Source organism: Salmo salar, chromosome 16 (genome assembly GCF_965601325.2).
Source record: "Salmo salar chromosome 16, fSalSal1, whole genome shotgun sequence".
NCBI classification, from domain to species: domain Eukaryota; kingdom Metazoa; phylum Chordata; class Actinopteri; order Salmoniformes; family Salmonidae; genus Salmo; species Salmo salar.
In genome coordinates, this window is record NC_138306.1 from 60,696,661 (window position 1) to 60,719,537 (window position 22,877).

Consider the following 22,877-nt stretch of genomic DNA (forward strand, 5'->3'; position numbering starts at 1 on the left):
CAGAGCTAATGGTGGGAAGCTTCGGCGTCTCATACCCCGTAACGGGAGGAGTAGAGACCAGAGAAGTCTCGGCCTCTGACTCCGCCTCGCTGCTTAATGGGGAGAACCGGTTGAAAGTTTCTGTCGGCTGAATAAGCGACACCGGTTGAGCATTCCTACAGCGTTTCCCTCCAGAAGCCATGAGAAAGATGTCCGGCTGCGGGGACTGTGCGAGGGGATTTATACTAACGTTACTATCTGTACTTACTGGTGGCACAGACGCTGTTTCATCCTTTCCTACACTGAAATTACCCTTGCCTAACGATCGCGTCTGAAGCCGGGCTTGCAGCACAGCTATCCTCGCCGTAAGGCGATCGTTCTCCTGTATATTATGAGTACAGCGACTGCAATTAGAAGGCATCATGTTAATGTTACTACTTAGCTTCGGCTGGTGGAGGTCCTGACGAACCATGTCCAGATAAAGCGTCCGGAGTGAAAAAGTTGAATGAAAAAAAAGTTGAGTGAGGGGAAAAACTAAAAATATAATATAAAAAACTAAAAACCATAAAGTAGTCAGGTAGCAAAGTAACGTTGGCAACAAAACGCACAGCAGCACGTAAACAAGTCTGCAAGCTGTGACTGGAAGTTATGTCTATTCAACTTCTATCCTCTCAGGCCAGGGGCACAACAATGTATGAATTAATGGTGGGATCAGAATCGCCATTATAATCATTGGCCAGTACGGAGAATTACTTAAAACCACAAGTCCAAACCCCTGTCTCCATCCATGGCTAATTAAGGAAAGGGACCATTTTAGGTAGCTAGCCACCAGAGGACAACACAACGAGATGCAACAATTCAAGTTTTTCTGTCAGTGAGGTATGCTCTCAATGGGATTTGATAGAAACCAAAATCTAAGGTGGCTTCCTTTCCTACTTTTTTTTGGTGCGCCGGGACTTTTCACAGTTGAGCTCAATGCTAAACTGGCTAATTTACCATACTTTTTTTTTAATCAAGGGAGGTCAAATGATCGCTGGCTTCCCTTGCCTTCAATGCAACAACGTCATACTCGTTTGGACCAGACAGCATCAAATACATGGCCTATAGTATAGGCCCTATATATACATACAGCCACAGGGGGGTGCTGTTTCGCTCACTCTTTCTCTGTTGAGATACATTCAGCCTCTTTCGAATTGAAGGAAAATTATATAACAGAGGCAAAATAATATATATATATTTTTTTATTGGTCAATTTTTTTTTAGGGAAGCCTGGCTTCCCTTGGCATCCATGAATACACGCCACTGGGTGTGAATACTCTCTGTAGGCACTGTATGATGGCATACCTGCCCCCTGCAAAGTAAAAGTTGACTGAGCCTGAACAAAAATATGAAAATAATTGTCCCTTGTGACATTTTCGGAATCTACAAGCAGTTGGAAAAACGACCACATAAAAATAAAAGCAGTACATTTTGAGAATTGCTGAATTAAAAAGGTGTCATTTTAGATCTAAATGTTCATTCTTATTCAGTCTAGCCTTTCCAAAAATGGCCAGATAGTTTCAGAAACAGTATTTCAGCACGAGCATTGCATTAACATTTACTTAGAAAGAGAAATCTCACATGCTGTACAGAATATATAAAAAGGAAAAAAACAGGCAATCTCCCGAAATAAACAACACTTTAGGACCCGAACTTCACCTGGACTCTCCTATCCCACACACTGTCATATCAGCTGCAGCATTACATCAAACACAGACATCCATCATTACACACAAACATTTCACTAACATTTTAATCCTGCATTTAAATTTGCCATTCAATGATAATGTTACGTTATCTCGAGGATATGGAGGCGTCTGGACAGAAATATTTGTTAGAGAACAAGAAGAACATATATATAGTAACAAATTAACAGTCCATTAGAACTCTATACAGGTCTCTGTCTGGAGGCAACATGAAACATTTATCTTTAAAAAAAACGTCCAAATATGGATAAGTCAGTAATAAGATGGCAAAATCTATTGAGTGAATCCCCCTTTGATTTTAGAAGATTTAATTATTTCTGGATGGATACCTGGCCATTCACATGTCCCTGATAGAGAAAACAAGACATTCTGACTGGTACAGGAGGGTCAATAGTGGTCACGGTCCGGCTCAAACTAAATATCAGGAGACGGTGGTGTGTGGGTCAAGTGCCCTGAAGAAGAGGGGTGTGTGGGTCAAGACCACCCTATTTACCAGTGGCTTGAGGCCCTGGTTTGAATTCCAATCCAACGTGACATAAACATGATAATAATGTATGGTCAGACAGGATTGTAAAATTCCAGTTACTTTCCTAACCTTCCCTCCCTGGGGTTTTCCAGAAATCCTGGTCGGCATGTTCATGGATTTCCTGCTTATTTCCCCGGAATTCCTGGATTTCAGGAAAACCGGGGAATTTTGGGAAAGTTACCGTAATTTTGCAACCCTAGTCACATATTTTTCTTTCATCTTTAACCACCAGTAGTTCTCAGGTCTTGTACAAAACTAAATGACTCAAACATCTGCAGTTATAATATGATCAGGCTCAGCAGTGGAGAGACTTGGGTAAGGTGGATCATGTGACAGGAGAGTTACAGCGTGGGTGGCTTCAACCCGTACTTCCTGGCTACCTCAGTCTGGGCGTAGGCTGCATCACACAGTGAGTAGAGGTGGGCCATCTCCATCTCTGACTTGGCCAGGTTGATGGCCTTGTTGAACATGTCTATCGCTTTTTCCAGGTTTCCCCTGTAATGAGAGGGAAGTTTATTTAAGTGATAATGTTCTCAAAAGCCGGTGTTTGTAGGATATTTTGGCAAGGTAGCGGCAAACCGTACCAATATATCCTCCAAACACCGGTTTTGAAGGCATTCCAAGATATTCGCTGTTGAAAACTAAATGTTAGTCTAAAGGAAATGTGAGATAATGTCTAGATGCTTTTTATAGTGGAGATCAAGTTTATAAATTGCCTGGCTGGGCTGAGACAGTGGATTGCGCAGTCAGATGGAACAGAGTAAATAGGCATTTTAACGTCATAGATTTAACCGGTGGTAACTTGTGGAATAGACACCGGCTGGAATGCGCTTTTAACCAATGGTAACTTGTGGAATAGACACCGGCTGGAATGCGCTTTTAACCAATCAGCATCCAGGATTAGACCCACCCGTATATTATTGGTGCGTTCGTAAATTAGTTTTGGCTATCTACTCCGGTTTCAGAGCACTCTCGTCTGAGTGTGCGAGAGCGCAGGTTAACTGATGAATTTACGAACACTGAACACCTGTTGAATATGGCCGTTGTCAGTAAACATTGGCAAAAAATAGTAACTAAATTGTTTCCAGCAGCACAGTTACAGTCACCAACGCTCTGGATAAAATGAAAACAACCTAACCAGCTCTGCTACGGCGAGTAAAATGATCAGTGAGGTGTTCCCTCATTTATGTCTGGAAGTAGCTAGCAAGCTAGCCAACGTTAGCCAGTTAGTTTGGGTGCTTGACTACAGTTGTGAGGTCATAAAGCTTGGATCAACCCTACTCCTCGGCCAGAGGGTCTAGTGTGGGCGCTCTGAACGATCCGGGAGCGAAATTCTCTGAATTTATGAACGGACAATCTGACAACACTCTATTTACGAACATCCAGAGCGCACTCTGGCGCTCCAGATTAAATTTACGAACGCACCCTATATAGTTTTTACATGCGTCTTGTGTATTTTATGACATTACACTTTATGTATGTGTCTGCATATGTACAAAGATGTACTGGATGCCCCTAATCCTAACTGATCCAAGACATTCTGTATGCTCCTGATCCTAATTGAACCTAGATGTTCTGGAAGGACCCTAATCCCCAAATTTTTATTTTACCTTTGTTTAACCAGGTAGGCAAGTTGAGAACAAGTTCTCATTTACAACTGCGACCTGGCCAAGATAAAGCAAAGCAGTTCGACAACATACAACAACACGGAGTTACACATGGATCCAAGACGTTCTGGATGCCCCTAATCCTAACTGATCCAAGATGTTCTGGAAGGACCCTAATCCTAACTGATCCAAAATGTTCAGGATGGACCCTAATCCTAACTGATCCAAGATGTTCAGGATGCCCCTGATCCTAACTGATCCAAGATGTTCAGGATGCCCCTGATCCTAACTGATCCAAGATGTTCAGGATGCCCCTGATCCTAACTGATCCAAGATGTTCAGGATGCCCCTGATCCTAACTGATCCAAGATGTTCAGGATGCCCCTGATCTTAACTGATCCAAAATGTACTGGATGCCCCTGACCCTAACTGATCCAAGATGTTCTGGATGCCCTGATCCTAACTGATCCAAAATGTACTGGATGCCCCTGACCCTAACTGATCCAAGATGTTCTGGATGGTAGTTACTCTAACTGATCCAAGATGTTCTGGATGGCAGTGACCCTAACTGATCCAAGATGTTCTGGATGGCAGTGACCCTAACTGATCCAAGATGTTCTGGATGGCAGTGACCCTAACTGATCCAAGATGTTCTGGATGGCAGTTACCCTAACTGATCCAAGATGTTCTGGATGGCCGTTACCCTAACTGATCCATGATGTTCTGGATGGCAGTGACCCTAACTGATCCATGATGTTCTGGATGGCAGTGACCTTAACTGATCCAAGATATTCTGGATGGCCGTGACCTTAACTGATCCAAGATGTTCTGGATGTCCCTGACCCTGTATGTCCCTGTCCCATAATTAATCTCTGTATTATGTATGGTACTTATTCTATACGTACTATAAATGCAACTGGGCTACAGAAAAGCCAAGAGATTTACTAAAAACTGAACTAAATGGCTTTTTTTATGCTGCATAAATACAAAAAAATTATAAAGCAAAGCGAACCTTAAATGCCTGTGAAGCCTTAAATGCCGCTGAAGCCTTATGCATTTTAAATGTATATACCCCCTGTGTATAAAGTTAGTATTTTTTGTTATATTTGTTGTTAATGTAAAAACATTTCTAATGTACCAAGATGTTATTTAATGCCTTCTTAACCAAACTCTAAAGTTATTACAGGGAAATATTTGAAAAAGTATTGAACTAACCTTTGAACTTCAATAGTTCCCATGGTTTCATAGGCAAAGTCACATTTGTTGTCGATCTCAATGGCCTTGCTGATGAGGTCCAGACCCAGGTCCAAGTCCTGCTTCCACTGGAGCTGCAACAACCTTGACACACACACACACAGGTATTAGCAACTTACTGGACTAGCACTAAAACATTACTCCTGATCTACAGGCCACTTCCCCTCACAACCTCATCACACCAGGGGCCTCACTTATAACTATTGCGTAAATCTAACACTACATATCTGCGTGCACGAAACTGTGCGTACGCATGGTCTACAGTTTCCGGGAGGATAAGCACATCCTCATGTCAAGTTCAGTTTTTATAAATCACAACTTTTGCCTGAAAACTGGCACACGCATGTTTTACGGCATTATAACACAAAGTTTATAAAATGAGGCCCCAGGGATGCCCCAACCCATCCACCTCATCTCAGGGACCAGGGACGCCCCAACCCATCCACCTCATCTCAGGGACCAGGGACGCCCCAACCCATCCACCTCATCTCAGGGACGCCGCTCCCATCCACCTCATCTCAGGGACCAGGGACGCCCCAACCCATCCACCTCATCTCAGGGACCAGGGACGCCCCAACCCATCCACCTCATCTCAGGGACCAGGGACGCCCCAACCAATCCACCTCATCTCAGGGACCAGGGACGCCGCTCCCATCCACCTCATCTCAGGGACGCCGCTCCCATCCACCTCATCTCAGGGACGCCGCTCCCATCCACCTCATCTCAGGGACCAGGGACGCCGCTCCCATCCACCTCATCCCAGGGACCAGGGACGCCCCAACCCATCCACCTCATCTCAGGGACCAGGGACGCCCCAACCCATCCACCTCATCTCAGGGACCAGGGACGCCGCTCCCATCCACCTCATCCCAGGGACCAGGGACGCCCCAACCCATCCACCTCATCTCAGGGACCAGGGACGCCCCAACCCATCCACCTCATCTCAGGGACCAGGGACGCCGCTCCCATCCACCTCATCTCAGGGACCAGGGACGCCCCAACCCATCCACCTCATCTCAGGGACCAGGGACGCCCCAACCCATCCACCTCATCTCAGGGACCAGGGACGCCGCTCCCATCCACCTCATCTCAGGGACGCCGCTCCCATCCACCTCATCTCAGGGACCAGGGACGCCGCTCCCATCCACCTCATCCCAGGGACGCCCCAACCCATCCACCTCATCTCAGGGACCAGGGACGCCCCAACCCATCCACCTCATCTCAGGGACCAGGGACGCCGCTCCCATCCACCACATCTCAGGGACCAGGGACGCCGCTCCCATCCACCTCATCCCAGGGACGCCCCAACCCATCCACCTCATCCCAGGGACCAGGGACGCCCCAACCCATCCACCTCATCTCAGGGACCAGGGACGCCCCAACCCATCCACCTCATCTCAGGGACCAGGGACGCCCCAACCCATCCACCTCATCTCAGGGACCAGGGACGCCCCAACCCATCCACCTCATCTCAGGGACCAGGGACGCCCCAACCCATCCACCTCATCTCAGGGACCAGGGACGCCGCTCCCATCCACCTCATCTCAGGGACCAGGGACGCGGCTCCCATCCACCTCATCTCAGGGACGCCCCTCCCATCCACCTCATCTCAGGGACGCCCCTCCCATCCACCTCATCTCAGGGACGCCCCTCCCATCCACCTCATCTCAGGGACGCCGCTCCCATCCACCTCATCTCAGGGACGCCGCTCCCATCCACCTCATCTCAGGGACCAGGGACGCCGCTCCCATCCACCTCATCTCAGGGACCAGGGACGCCGCTCCCATCCATCTCATCTCAGGGACCAGGGACGCGGCTCCCATCCACCTCATCTCAGGGACGCCCCTCCCATCCACCTCATCTCAGGGACGCCCCTCCCATCCACCTCATCTCAGGGACGCCCCTCCCATCCACCTCATCTCAGGGACGCCGCTCCCATCCACCTCATCTCAGGGACCAGGGACGCCGCTCCCATCCACCTCATCTCAGGGACCAGGGACGCCGCTCCCATCCACCTCATCTCAGGGACCAGGGACGCCCCAACCCATCCACCTCATCCCAGGGACCAGGGACGCCCCAACCCATCCACCTCATCCCAGGGACCAGGGACGCCCCAACCCATCCACCTCATCCCAGGGACCAGGGACGCCCCAACCCATCCACCTCATCTCAGGGACCAGGGACGCCGCTCCCATCCACCTCATCTCAGGGACCAGGGACGCCGCTCCCATCCACCTCATCTCAGGGACCAGGGACGCCGCTCCCATCCACCTCATCTCAGGGACGCCGCTCCCATCCACCTCATCTCAGGGACGCCGCTCCCATCCACCTCATCTCAGGGACGCCGCTCCGATCCACCTCATCTCAGGGACCAGGGATGCCCCAACCCATCCACCTCATCTCAGGGACCAGGGACGCCCCAACCCATCCACCTCATCTCAGGGACCAGGGACGCCGCTCCCATCCACCTCATCCCAGGGACCAGGGACGCCGCTCCCATCCACCTCATCCCAGGGACCAGGGACGCCCCAACCCATCCACCTCATCCCAGGGACCAGGGACGCCCCAACCCATCCACCTCATCTCAGGGACCAGGGACGCCCCAACCCATCCACCTCATCTCAGGGACCAGGGACGCCCCAACCCATCCACCTCATCTCAGGGACCAGGGACGCCGCTCCCCATCCACCTCATCTCAGGGACCAGGGACGCCGCTCCCATCCACCTCATCTCAGGGACCAGGGACGCCGCTCCCATCCACCTCATCTCAGGGACCAGGGACGCCGCTCCCATCCACCTCATCTCAGGGACCAGGGACGCCCCAACCCATCCACCTCATCTCAGGGACCAGGGACGCCGCTCCCCATCCACCTCATCTCAGGGACCAGGGACGCCGCTCCCATCCACCTCATCTCAGGGACCAGGGACGCCGCTCCCATCCACCTCATCTCAGGGACCAGGGATCCCCTCTTAACTCACCCCTTGTGGACGTATGTTGTAGCGTTGTCTGGCTCCAGGTCAATACACTTGTTGTACATCTCATCTGCCTTGCCAAACTGCTGCTGGTCAGTCAATGCCTGAACAACACAAACACAGGAGAAATGTTTCAGGATGATTCACATACTCAAGTAACTTATTGGACAAATTTGACTTAATAAAACAAATCAAATTGTAAGAAGAGATTTGAAGTTCTGTTAACCTGTTGGGGCTGGGGGGCAGTATTTGCACGGCCCTATAAAAAACGTACCCGATTTAATCTGGTTACTACTCTTCCCAGAAACGAGAATATGCATATAATTAGTAGATTTGGATAGAAAACACTAAAGTTTCTAAAACTGTTTGAATGGTGTCTGTGAGTATAACAGAACTCATATGGCAGGCCAAAACCTGAGAAGATTCCATACAGGAAGTGCCCTGTCTGACAATTTGTTCTCTTTCTGTGCCATCTCTATCGAAAATACAGCATCTGTGCTGTAACGTGACATTTTCTAAGTCTTCCATTGGCTCTCAGAAGGCGCCAGAAAGTGGATGACATCTCTCCAGTCTCTGGGCGAAGAACAGCAGGAGATTTTGTGAGTGGTCAGGCTGAGAACAGTGACACTGGAGATGCGCGTTCATGAGAATTCTCAATTTTTTTCTTTCAGCCTTTGAATGAATACAACGTCGCCCAGTTGGAATATTATCGCTATTTTACGAGAAAAATAGCATAAAAATTGATTTTAAACAGCGTTTGACATGCTTCGAAGTACGGTAATGGAATATTTTGAAAAAAAATTGTCACGAAATGCTCTTGCGCGTCACCCTTCGGATAGTGACCTGAACGCACGAACAAAACGGAGCTATTTGAATATAACTATGGATTATTTGGAAACAAAACAACATTTGTTGTTGAAGTAGAAGTCCTGGGAGTGCATTCTGATGAAGAACAGCAAAGGTAATCAAATTTTTCTTATAGTAAATCTGACTTTGGTGAGGGCCAAACTTGGTGGGTGTCAAATTAGCTAGCCGTGATGGCCGGGCTATCTACTCAGAATATTGCAAAATGTGCTTTCGCCAAAAAGCTATTTTAAAATATGACACCGCGATTGCATAAAGGAGTTCTGTATCTATAATTCTTAAAATAATTGTTATGTATTTTGTGAACGTTTATCGTGAGTAATTTAGTAAATTCACCGGAAGTTTGCGGTGGGTATGCTAGTTCTGAACATCACATGCTAATGTAAAAAGCTGGTTTTTGATATAAATATGAACTTGATTGAACAAAACATGCATGTATTATATAACATAATGTCCTAAGAGTGTCATCTGATGAAGATCATCAAAGGTTAGTGCTGCATTTAGCTGTGGTTTTGGTTTTTGTGACATATATGCTTGCTTTGAAAATGGCTGTGTGATTATCCTGATATAATCGAATGTTTTGCCTTCGCTGTAAAGCCTTTTTGAAATCGGACAATGTGGTTAGATTAACGAGAGTTGTGTCTTTAAAAAGGTGTAAAATAGTCATATGTTTGAGAAATTGAAGTTATAGCATTTGAGGTATTTGTATTTCGCGCCACGCGATTCGACTGGCTGTTGACTAGGTGGGACGCAAACGTCCCACCTTGCCCAGGGAGGTTAAACAAGAGGTTTTTCAAGCAGCCATAATCTACTGCAGGTAAAATGTGATTTATTACTAGAACCTGGGTGGTTCCAGCCCTGAATGCTGATTGGCTGAAAGCTGTGGTATATCACAGGTACAAAACATGTATTTTTACTGCTCTAATTACGTTGGTAGTCAGTTTATAATAGCAATAAGGGTGTGTGTGATATATAGCAGCTAAGGGATGTATACAGCCACTCCTCACTGCGTCGTGCAAAAGAATAGCCCTTAGCCGTGGTATATTGGCAATATACCACACCCCCTCAGAGAGACCGTGTTAATGACAGCGCGTACCCCTACCTGTGCACACAGAGCGTACCCCTACCTGTGCACACAGAGCGTACCCCTACCTGTGCACACAGAGCGTACCCCTACCTGTGCACACAGAGCGTACCCCTACCTGTGCACACAGAGCGTACCCCTACCTGTGCACACAGAGCGTACCCCTACCTGTGCATACAGAGCGTACCCCTACCTGTGCATACAGAGCGTACCCCTACCTGTGCATACAGAGCGTACCCCTACCTGTGCATACAGAGCGTATCCCTCGGCACACTTAGGGAACCTCCTGGTGATGTCCTCAAAGCCGTCCATGGCCGTCTGCACCTGGGACTGGCTGTTGCCAGTGTATGCCTGCCTGTACTGGACACACACAGACTAGCTGGTTAACACACATTCAGAATGCTACATACGGCACCAACCTTAGATCGCTGACTAACTAACTTCCTCCCAGCTCATTAACAGCACCTTGGTGAGATCTAGTCTCAGCTGTATGAAGTGGATTAACAGCACATTGGTGAGATCTAGTCTCAGCTGTATGAAGTGGATTAACAGCACATTGGTGAGATCCAGTCTCAGCTGTATGAAGTGGATTAACAGCACATTGGTGAGATCTAGTCTCAGCTGTATGAAGTGGATTAACAGCACATTGGTGAGATCTAGTCTCAGCTGTATGAAGTGGATTAACAGCACATTGGTGAGATCCAGTCTCAGCTGTATGAAGTGGATAAGACAGTCCATTCACCAGAGCATGTCTGTACTGCAGGAACAGCCAGTAGGATGAACCTTTTAACACATCTCCAACACATCCCAAACCTACACCTACGCTAGAGGACAGGGAAACTGATCAGATTCATGTTTATAACAGATATCCATTATAGTAGTGAGCTCTAAACCAACAGTCTCCTGATCCATACTCACCAGGGCGAAGCATTTCTGAGCCTGTGCCAGAGCAGAGTCAGGTCTGAGCAGGATGCACTCATCGAAGTCTCCGACGGCCTCCTCTACCTGGTCCAGAAGGATCTTCAACTGAAGGGGAAACATTTCAGTCTGTTAGTGTAAACCAATGGCAATGATGTGACTTAATGCATCTTACTGTTTACTTGCAAGTTAACCCCAAAGGGCATCCTATTCACCCCATTCCTTATTGAGAGGCCTATGGGCGCTGGTCAAAAGTAGTGCACTAAATAGGGAATAGGGTACCATTTGGGCAGGGACATAAGGGATAGTGATAGAGACAGCCCTACCTGTCCCCGGTGGTGGTAGACGTCTGCGTTGCGCGTGTCGATCTCAGCGGCCATGTTGAAGTCCTGTGTTGACATCATAGGCTGCTGCTGCTGCATGTACATACTGCCACGCTTGATCAGAGCATTGGCCCTGAGCTGCAGTCCCAGGACAGAGACAGGACAAAAACAGGGTTTCAGTCCCAGAAATAGAATGCTGCAATGTCCCAGAAATAGAATGACCATATTAACAAGCAAAGTTGAAAGTAGCCTCATTCTTGTTTGAGCTGCTAATAGCGACTAACAGGGTGGAGGAGCTGAGCTGCTAATAACGACTAACTGAGAGGAGGAGGAGCTGAGCTGCTAATAGCGACTAACAGAGGAGGAGCTGAGCTGCTAATAGCGACTAACTGAGAGGAGGAGCTGCTAATAGCGACTAACAGAGGAGGAGCTGCGCCGCTAATAACGACTAACCGAGAGGAGCTGAGCTGCTAATAACGACTAACTGAGAAGAGGAGCTGAGCTGCTAATAGCGACTAACCGAGAGGAGGAGGAGCTGCTAATAGCGACTAACTGAGAAGAGGAGGAGCTGAGCTGCTAATAGCGACTAACCGAGAGGAGGAGGAGCTGCTAATAGCGACTAACTGAGAAGAGGAGGAGCTGAGCTACTAATAGTGACTAACCAAGAGGAGGTGGAGCTGCTAATAGCGACTAACCAAGAGGAGGTGGAGCTGCTAATAGCGACTAACCAAGAGGAGGTGGAGCTGCTAATAGCGACTAACCAAGAGGAGGTGGAGCTGCTAATAGCGACTAACCAAGAGGAGGTGGAGCTGCTAATAGCGACTAACCAAGAGGAGGTGGAGCTGCTAATAGCGACTAACCGAGAGGAGGTGAAGCTGCTAATAGCGACTAACTGAGAAGAGGAGGAGCTGAGCTGCTAATAGCGACTAACCGAGAGGAGGTGGAGCTGCTAATAGCGACTAACCGAGAGGAGGTGGAGCTGCTAATAGCGACTAACCGAGAGGAGGAGGAGCTGCTAATAGCGACTAACCGAGAGGAGGAGGAGCTGCTAATAGCGACTAACCGAGAAGAGGAGCTAAGCTGCTAATAGCGACTAACCGAGAAGAGGAGCTAAGCTGCTAATAGCGACTAACCGAGAAGAGGAGGAGCTGAGCTGCTAATAGTGATTAACTGAGAGGGGGAGGGGCTGAGCTGTAAATAGCGACTAACCGAGAGGAGGGGGAGCTGCTAATAGCGACTAACCGAGAGGAGGAGGAGGAGCTGCTAATAGCGACTAACCGAGAGGAGGAGGAGGAGCTGCTAATAGCGACTAACCGAGAGGAGGGGGAGCTGCTAATAGCGACTAACCGAGAGGAGGGGGAGCTGCTAATAGCGACTAACCGAGAGGAGGGGGAGCTGCTAATAGCGACTAACCGAGAGGAGGGGGAGCTGCTAATAGCGACTAACCGAGAGGAGGGGGAGCTGCTAATAGCGACTAACCGAGAGGAGGGGGAGCTGCTAATAGCGACTAACCGAGAGGAGGGGGAGCTGCTAATAGCGACTAACCGAGAGGAGGGGGAGCTGCTAATAGCGACTAACCGAGAGGAGGGGGAGCTGCTAATAGCGACTAACCGAGAGGAGGGGGAGCTGCTAATAGCGACTAACCGAGAGGAGGGGGAGCTGCTAATAGCGACTAACCGAGAGGAGGGGGAGCTGCTAATAGCGACTAACCGAGAGGAGGGGGAGCTGCTAATAGCGACTAACCGAGAGGAGGGGGAGCTGCTAATAGCGACTAACCGAGAGGAGGAGGAGCTGCTAATAGCGACTAACTGAGAGAAGGGGGAGCTGCTAATAGCGACTAACCGAGAGAAGGGGGAGCTGCTAATAGCGACTAACCGAGAGGAGGGGGAGCTGCTAATAGCGACTAACGGGGAGGAGGGGGAGCTGCTAATAGCGACTAACCAAGAGGAGGTGGAGCTGCTAATAGCGACTAACCGAGAGGAGGAGGAGGAGCTGCTAATAGCGACTAACCGAGAGGAGGAGGAGGAGCTGCTAATAGCGACTAACCGAGAGGAGGAGGAGGAGCTGCTAATAGCGACTAACCGAGAGGAGGAGGAGGAGGAGCTGCTAATAGCGACTAACCGAGAGGAGGGGGAGCTACTAATAGCGACTAACGGGGAGGGGCTGAGCTACTGGACCCCAGCCCCCCCACACACACACACCGACCCCAGCTCATCTCCACTACCTTGACGTTGGCGTCCTCCATGTTGATGACCCGGTCCAGGTCGGGCTGGGCGCCGGTGGCGTTGCCAATCAGGAGGTAGAAGGTTGCCCGTAGCAACAGGGCCTCAGCAGTGTACCGGCCCTCAGACTCCACCTCCTTAGTGCACTCACTGATGATCTTATCATAGTTCTCCTCCTCCATGTACTGCTTGGCCTTCAGGTAACCAGAGCTATGGACAGGACAGAGGTTAGAGGTTAAGGACAGGGTTAATGTACTGCTTGGCCTTCAGATAACCAGAGCTATGTTGAACCCTGGTACACACTAGTTCAGTATGTTGAAATCTGGTACAGACACTATGGCTGCGTTTATAGGTGATAGTGTGCCATTTGGAACGCAAATGTCGTTTTTTTTTTATCCAGAGCAACATACAGGACAGGAAGTGACATCACAGTGTGACCTCTGACCTTTCTGTGACCTCTGCGGCCTCGCCCTCGTTGTCCTTGTCCTCGTCCTTCTTCTCACCCTTCTGGAGCGGTTGGGAGATAATGTCATCGGTGAAGGAGCTGAAGTAGGACTTGATGAACTGAGGAGAAGGCATCAGGAGGTCACGGTTCTGGAGAGAGAAGACATGATGAATTGAGGGAGAGAGAGAGAGAGAGGAGGGAGAAGAGGGAGAAGAGAGTGGAGGGAGAGAGGGAGAAGAGAGAGCGGAGGGAGAGAGGGAGAAGAGAGAGGGAGAAGAGAGAGGAGAAAGAGGGAGACTTGATGAACTGAGGACAAATCATCATGGCGCTCACCGTTCTGAAGAGAGGAAAAAGAGGCAGACGAACGAGGGAGAAGAGCGAGGGAGAGCGGTGCGAAAGAGAGCGGAGCGAGAGAGATAGATGAGAGAGGTATAGAGAAGAGAGGGGGAGAGATGGTACAGTAACTTTTTGTATTGTTTGTTGGTTTGACAATTCCACTGTCAGCCAGAGAAATATGCTGAGAAGGATTATCACCACAGCAAGCAAGGTACTTGGAGTCCAACAGACAGGCCTGGATGAGATCTTTAAGGTCAGGGCCCTTAGCAAGGTACTTGGAGTCCAACAGACAGGCCTAGATGATATCTTTAAGGTCAGGGCCCTTAGCAAGGTACTTGGAGTCCAACAGACAGGCCTGAATGAGATCTTTAAGGTCAGGGCCCTCCGAGAGGCTCACAAAATCATTTTAGACCCAAGCCACCCCCTGTACCCGGACTTTGAACTACTCCCCTCTGGGTGCAGGTAGAGGGCACCCCTCAGCAGGAAAAACACAACTAGACAATCATTTGTGCCAGGTGTGATATCCCTCCTAAATAGCTCGGGCTAATGTTCCTATCGACCCAGTAAGGCCAGCAGGCTAATGTTCCTATCGACCCAGTAAGGCCAGCAGGCTAATGTTCCTATCCACCCAGTAAGGCCAGCAGGCTAATGTTCCTATCCACCCAGTAAGGCCAGCAGGCTAATGTTCCTATCCACCCAGTAAGGCCAGCAGGCTAATGTTCCTATCCACCCAGTAAGGCCAGCAGGCTAATGTTCCTATAGACCCAGTAAGGCCAGCAGGCTAATGTTCCTATAGACCCAGTAAGGCCAGCAGGCTAATGTTCCTATCCACCCAGTAAGGCCAGCAGGCTAATGTTCCTATAGACCCAGTAAGGCCAGCAGGCTAATGTTCCTATCCACCCAGTAAGGTCCAGCAGGCTAATGTTCCTATCCACACAGTAAGGCCAGCAGGCTAATGTTCCTATCCACCCAGTAAGGCCAGCAGGCTAATGTTCCTATCCACCCAGTAAGGCCAGCAGGCTAATGTTCCTATCCACCCAGTAAGGCCAGCAGGCTAATGTTCCTATAGACCCAGTAAGGCCAGCAGGCTAATGTTCCTATAGACCCAGTAAGGCCAGCAGGCTAATGTTCCTATAGACCCAGTAAGGCCAGCAGGCTAATGTTCCTATCCACCCTTTTTTTTTTTTTTTTAATGTTATGTTTTATTTATTATATATATATATATATATATATTTTTTTATTGGTATGTAACTGTTACTAAAGTTGTATTGTCAATTTTGTTTTGTATTTAAACGCCACTTTAAATGTGTACATGACACAGCAACAACATTTCCCCATTGGGACAATAAAGGCAGTGAGTTGCTATTGAGGAAGGCCGCTGTAGGCAGACCTGGCTCTCAAGAGGAGACAGGCTATGTGCAACACTGCCCACAAAATGAGGTGGAAACTGAGCTGCACTTCCTAACCTCCTGCCCAAATGTATGACCATATTAGAGACACATATTTCCCACAGACCCACAGAGAAGGAGGACCTTTCAGAGCAGTTAAAACCCAACATTACTCAATGCCTTCAGTAAGGAGCAGCAGGAGAGCTGGGACATCCTCTCACCTTGTATTGGTCTTTGGCCTTCTCCTTCCCTAGCAGTTTGAGGACTTTGTCTGCTAGCAGCATGCTCTGCTGGTTCTGGAAGGACTCTAGGATACACACCGCCGTCACATCTACAGGAACAGGAGGGGGAGGAATATATGGGGGGGGGAATATATGGAGGGGGGGAGGAATATATGGAGGGGGGGAATATATGGAGAGGGGGAGGAATATATGGAGGGGGGGAGGAATATATGGAGGGGGGGAGGAATATATGGAGGGGGGGAGGAATATATGGAGGGGGGGGGGAATATATGGAGGGGGGGAGGAATATAGGGGGGGAGGAATATATGGGGGGAGGAATATATGGGGGGAGGAATATATGGAGGGGAGGGGGGAATATATGGAGGGGGGGAATATATGGAGGGGGGGAGGAATATATGGAGGGGGGGAGGAAGAATATATGGAGGGGGGGAGGAGGAATATATATGGAGGGGGGAGGAACATATGGGGGGGAGGAACATATGGGGGGGAGGAATATATGGAGGGGGGAGGAATATATGGAGGGGGGAGGAATATATGGAGGGGGGGAGGAATATATGGAGGGGGGGAGGAATATATGGAGGGGGGAGGAATATATGGGGGGGGGAGGGGGGGAGGAATATATGGAGGGGGGAGGAATATATGGAGGGGGGGAGGAATATATGGAGGGGGGGAGGAATATATGGAGGGGGGGAGGAATATATGGAGGGGGGAGGAATATATGGAGGGGGGGGAGGAATATATGGAGGGGGGGAGGAATATATGGAGGGGGGAGGAATATAGGGGGGGGGAGGAATATAGGGGGGGAGTATATGGAGAGGAGTATATGGAGAGGGGGAGGAATATAGGGGGGGAATATATGGAGGGGGGGAGGAATATAGGGGGGAGGAATATATGGGGGGGAGGAATATATGGAGGGGGGGGAATATATGGAGGGGGGGGAGGAAGAATATATGGAGGGGGGAGGAGGAATATATATGGAGGGGGGGGGAGGAATATATATGGAGGGGGGAGGAACATATGGGGGGGGAGGAATATATGGAGGGGGGGAGGAATATATGGAGGGGGGGAGGAATATATGGAGGGGGGGAGGAATATATGGATATGGGGGAGGAATATATGGATATGGGGGGGAGGAATATATGGGGGGTCCCTTTGTTACTTGACCTGCTGTGGCATTATGTGCCTTTAAAGGAGAATCATTGATCACGTTCCAACTGGCGCCCTATTCCCTATATAAAGCACGTTTGACCAGGGACCACACGGCTCAACTATAGTGCACTATATAGGGAATAGGGCTCTGGTCTATAGTAGTGCACTATATAGGGAATAGGGCTCTGGTCAACAGTAGTGCACTATATAGGGAATGGGGCTCTGGTCTAAAGTAGTGCACTATATAGGGAATAGGGCTCTGGTCAACAGTAGTGCACTATATTGGGAATAGGGCTCTCTGGTCTAAAGTAGTGCACTATATAGGGAATAGAGCTCTGGTCTAAAGTAGTGCACTATATAGGGAATAGGGCTCTGGTCTAAAGTAGTGCACTATATAGGGAATAGGGCTCTGGTCTAAAGTAGTGCATTATATAGGGAATAGGCCTCTGGTCTAAAGTAGTGCACTATATAGGGAATAGGGCTCTGGTCTAAAGTAGTGCACTATATAGGGAATAGGGCTCTGGTCTATAGTAGTGCACTATATAGGGAATAGGGCTCTGGTCTAAAGTAGTGCACTATATAGGGAATAGGGCTCTGGTGAACTGTAACAAGTCTGATCTAAGCCCCACCTTCCAGGCACTCCTTCTTGTTGTCCAGTCTCTCCAGGGCCTTGGCCCTCCTGAACAGGGCCTTGATGTAGCGTGGGTTAATCACCACAGCCTGGGTACAGTCCTGCACCACCTCGGGCCACTTCATCTGGAAACACAGACGTAGTTCATGTTAACACACACTAACACACATGCATTCAACACTTCTAAACTAGAAACCAGTGGTGGCTGGTGACACTTGAAAACCAGAGGATGGGCTCATGGTCTGGATTCACTGAAACGGCATCAAACACACGATGGTCTGGATTCACTGAAACGGCATCAAACACACGATGGTCTGGTTTCACTGAAACGGCATCAAACACACGATGGTCTGGTTTCACTGAAACGGCATCAAAACACACGATGGTCTGGTTTCACTGAAACGGCATCAAACACACGATGGTCTGGTTTCACTGAAACGGCATCAAAACACATGATGGTCTGGTTTCACTGAAACGGCATCAAAACACATGATGGTCTGGTTTCACTGAACCGGCATCAAAACACACGATGGTCTGGTTTCACTGAAACGGCATCAAACACACGATGGTCTGGTTTCACTGAAACAGCATCAAAACACACGATGGTCTGGTTTCACTGAAACGGCATCAAACACATGATGGTCTGGTTTCACTGAAACGGCATCAAACACATGATGGTCTGGTTTCACTGAAACGGCATCAAACACATGATGGTCTGGTTTCCATGTATTTGATACCATTCCATCAATTCCATTCTAGCTATTACTATGAGCTGTCCTCCCCTCACCAGCCTCCACTGCTATAAACCCACGCGAACACATACAGAGCATCATAATGAATGGTTGCCATGGTGATAGGTGTCACTAACCTGCTGTTCGTAGGCAGCAGCTCTGTTCTGGTAGAAAGTGGACAGGTCTGTCTGGTTTTCTCTAGGACACAGACCGATGGCCTCTGTGTAACAATGGATGGCCTGCTCATACTTCCCAGCCTTGAAGTACTTGTTGCCCTTGTTCTTAGCACCCTGGGCCCGATCCAGAGGACTCTACAGGACCGAAGGGAGGGAGACAGTTAGTAGCACCCTGGGCCCGGTCCAGAGGACTCTACAGGATGGAAGGGAGGGAGACAGAGTTAGTAACACCCTGGGCCCGGTCCAGAGGACTCTACAGGACCGAAGGGAGGGAGACAGAGTTAGTAACACCCTGGGCCCGGTCCAGAGGACTCTACAGGACCGAAGGGAGGGAGACAGTTAGTAGCACCCTGGGCCCGGTCCAGAGGACTCTACAGGACCGAAGGGAGGGAGACAGTTAGTAGCACCCTGGGCCCGGTCCAGAGGACTCTACAGGACCGAAGGGAGGGAGACAGAGTTAGTGGTGAAACACATTAGAACAAAGATGATTGCCATGTTGTATTGTTATTTGATGGCCACATTGTTTCCACAGCAATTAAATTAAAAGCACAACCATGTGGATCGATGTGAGGTATGTTCTGATTCACAACTCATAGGGTTACCATCTACAATCAGTGGACAAAACATTAAGAACACCTGCTCTTTCCATCACATAGACTGACCAGATGAATCCAGGCGAAAGCTATGATCCCTTAAATGATGTCTCCTGTTAAATCCAATTTGATCAGTGCAGATGAAGTGGAAGAGACAGGTTAAAGAAGGATTTCACTTTTGATTAGGATCCCCATTAGCTGTTGCGAAAGTAGCAGCTACTCTTCCTGTGGTCCACTCAAAACACGACACAATACAGAGCATTTAAAGACAAAAACAGCTAAATGACAGAACTACATACATTAAAAAAAAGCACATGTAGCCTCCATATTAATCCATACACACAAACTATCTAGGACCAATAGGGGAGAGGCGTTGTGGCGTGAGGTGTTGCTTTATCTGTTTTTTGCTCGTCATCTGACCGTAAGGCGCTAGCGGGTAGTGCGTACAGCCCAGTCCATCACTCGGGCCAAGCTTCCTGCCATCCAGGACCTCTATACCAGGCGGTGTCAGAGGGAGGCGTAGAGCCCAGTCCATCACTGGGGCCAAGTCTCCTGCCATCCAGGACCTCTATACCAGGCGGTGCCAGAGGAAGGCCCTAAAAATTATCAAAGACTCCAGCCACCCCAGTCATAGACTGTTCTCTCTGCTTCCGCACGGCAAGCGGTCCCGGCGCACCATGTCTGAAACCAAAACCCTGAACAGCTTCTACCCACCCCAAGCTATAGCACTGCTAAATAGTTAGTTAACCAATAGCTACCCAGACTATCTGCATTGACCCTTTCTGCACTAATCTCTTTTGACTCATCACATAAGCTGCTGTTATTGTTTATTATCTATCCTGTTGCCTAGGCACTTTATCCCTACCTATAAGTACATATCTACTACCTCAATTACCCGGTACCCCCTGCACATAGCCACGTCATTACCCGGTACCCCCTGCACATAGCCACGTCATTACCCGGTACCCCCTGCACATAGCCACGTCATTACCCGGTACCCCCTGCACATAGCCACGTCATTACCCGGTACCCCCTGCACATAGCCACGTCATTACCCGGTACCCCCTGCACATAGCCACGTCATTACCCGGTACCCCCTGCACATAGCCACGTCATTACCCGGTACCCCCTGCACATAGCCACGTCATTACCCGGTACCCCCTGCACATAGCCACGTTATTACCCGGTACCCCTGCACATAGACTCAGTACTGGTACCCCAGTGTATATAGCCAAGTTATCATTATTCATTGTGTATTAATCCTTGTGTTATTCTTTTTCAAATCATTTTTATTTGTTTCTCTGCGTTGTTGGGAAGGGCCCATAAGGAAGCATTTCACTGTTGGTCTACACCGGTTGTTTAAGAAGCATGTGACAGGTAGCATTTTATTCTAATTGAAATGGGTTTGATCGCCTCCATCTCCTGGATGTTCTGGCATTCAGGTCCAAAATGTAACTTTCTGATCTCTTCTCCCATGAGAACACATGTACGTAAAGTTGTTTAAATCAAAAAGGGAAACTGTCAAGAAGTGACTGAATTATCAGGGGCTCCCGAGTGCAGCAGCGGTCTAAGGCACTGCATCACAGGGCTAGAGGCGTCACTACAGACCCCGGTTCGATCCTGGGCTGTATCACAACCGGCCGTGATCGGGAGTCCCATAGGGCGACGCACAATTGGCCCAGCGTCATCCTGGTTAGGGCTTGGCCTGTGTAGGCCGTCATTGTAAATAAGAATTTGTTCTTAACTGACTTGCCTAGTTAAATAAAGGTGAAATAAAAAATAATAAATAAAAATGTGGCTAACCATGAAGGGTTGGGGTCGGTAACTTCTGACAAGATAACTAGCCAACAGTAACAAAGCTAGTTTGGCAACTCACCTAACCTAAATGTCTATCCCGCTCCCGTTTTCAGCGAACTAGCTAGTTAAGTGCGTACCGTCAGATGTTTCAGGTCATACCACGCTGAATACGGCTGTGGATAGGAACGGTAATACATGCCTGTCTATGGCGACATTTCTAGCTAGTTAACGTTAAGCTAAATGAGTAACCTAAACTGTAAACGTTACCAGCCAACCACTAAATGCAGGTGCGACCTGTGTCCTTGAATGAATTTCACTATTGATAAAATCATACTCCAGTTAAAAAGGATTGTGTTATCGTACCCCTGTGTGCCAGAGTGATATTTAGGAGTGCTATCTAGGAGTGCTATCTAGGTGTGATATCCAGGAGTGATAATTTTTTACATTTTTTTATTTTTACATTTTAGTCATTTAGCAGACACTCTTATCCAGAGCGACTTACAGTAGTGAATGCATACATTTCAATTCATTTCATACATTATTTTTTCCCCCATACTGGCCCCCCGTGGGAATCGAAACCACAACCCTGGCGTTGCAAACACCATGCTCTACCAACTGAGCCACAGGGCTCTAGGAGGCTATCTAGGAGTGCTATCTAGGAGTGCTATCTAGGAGTGCTATCTAGGAGTGCTATCTAGGAGTGCTATCTAGGAGTGCTATCTAGGAGTGCTATCTAGGAGTGGTTGAGAGTCATACCATGTCCTCCTGCTCGCAACGGGCTCCTTCTTGGCCCTGGACGGGGTTCGCGCTACCTTCTGGAGTTGTCCGTTCCCCGTTGCTTTTCCCCGGTGTGTTCTTCGTCTTGTTTCGTTTCCATAGGTAAACGGCTCCTACACCCAACACTATGGGTGTTCCGACCAGGAGGGCCAGCTGCCAGCGGGGGAAACCGCTCCCGGAGTGCGGCTCGACAGGCTTTGAAGCGGCCATCATCCACCATATAATGAACAGAAGCGAGTAGAACACGCACCAGTTGTCACTAGTTACCACAACCACAAAGTCAAAATTGGCTATATATCGTTTATTTTATTTTTATTTTTTTAGAATTCCTTTTTGGTCTTAATTTAAGGTTAGGCATAAAGTCAGCAGTGTGGTTAGGTTTAAACCCAGATTTAAGGATATACCTTGTAGAAATAGGATAGTTATGGCCGTAATAAGGACTTTATGGCTGTGGTAACTAGTGACGTCCAGTACCCACTCCGTGAAAGCAGAAACAGCGGAATCTTGGGATACTGGCGGGCGCTGTGTTATTGCATCCAGGGCGGGGAACTCTTTACTTCCGGACTACACGGACGACGACAACATTACGTGGAGTGCAATGTCCCCATCTAGTGTATGTATTAAATAATGCAAGGCTTAAAACGTTGATTTCAGTAAACCTACTTTTGAGTGTTATCAAATATGTTGGGATTGGGATTGTGTATTATAGATAACATTTATTGACTATGACTGTTTATAGATGTTATGAGAGTATTCTAGTGCTTTGCCATTACATGATACTGTTTTTTACACTATTATCAAATGAACGTTGTAATACCAGTATGTTTATGTTTAACATAAATAATGGACATTCTCTGTATTTAATGACCCAGATGTGCTATCATGTGATCCCAGAGTGTGTGGCATGGCCTAGTTTCGATCTATCCTGGGTCACATTCCTGTGTGTAGCAGCCTGGTGCTGCCTGCCTGCCTGGTTGGACTGGTCTGGGTGAGCAACCGGCCCAACCACTCGATCGGATCTCTGCCCTCAGGGCCGTAAAGGCAGGCTGTCCTCAAACACTACAGCACAGCAGCACTAGCCTGCCATCAAGTCAACAGGGGCTGTGTTCCAAATGGC

At 48.6% G+C, this 22,877-nt stretch overlaps 1 protein-coding gene across 1 annotated transcript; it reads right to left on the reverse strand.

The window, feature by feature from the left end:
* Positions 1-1,202: 1,202 nt before the first annotated feature.
* tomm70a (translocase of outer mitochondrial membrane 70 homolog A (S. cerevisiae)) lies at positions 1,203-22,205 on the reverse strand. Its single transcript, XM_014149465.3, has 12 exons — positions 21,740-22,205; positions 18,555-18,728; positions 17,685-17,811; positions 15,886-15,995; positions 13,941-14,089; positions 13,498-13,705; positions 11,277-11,411; positions 10,951-11,058; positions 10,276-10,392; positions 8,091-8,188; positions 5,073-5,195; positions 1,203-2,745 (listed from the first exon to the last, which is right to left on the reverse strand). The coding sequence occupies exons 1-12, from the start codon at positions 21,971-21,973 to the stop codon at positions 2,592-2,594; spliced, it is 1,737 nt and encodes a 578-aa protein (XP_014004940.1). The 5' UTR covers positions 21,974-22,205; the 3' UTR covers positions 1,203-2,591.
* Positions 22,206-22,877: the final 672 nt, after the last annotated feature.

Excerpts from the sequence above, each read along its gene's own strand:
- tomm70a (XM_014149465.3), bottom strand. The coding sequence starts at position 21,973 with ATGATGGCCGCTTCAAAGCCTGTCGAGCCGCACTCCGGGAGCGGTTTC. Across the intron at positions 15,996-17,684 it reads CAAGAAGGAGTGCCTGGAAG|ATGTGACGGCGGTGTGTATC; the intron begins GTGGGGCTTAGA and ends CTGTTCCTGTAG. Across the intron at positions 8,189-10,275 it reads GATACGCTCTGTATGCACAG|GCATTGACTGACCAGCAGCA; the intron begins GTAGGGGTACGC and ends TGTGTTGTTCAG.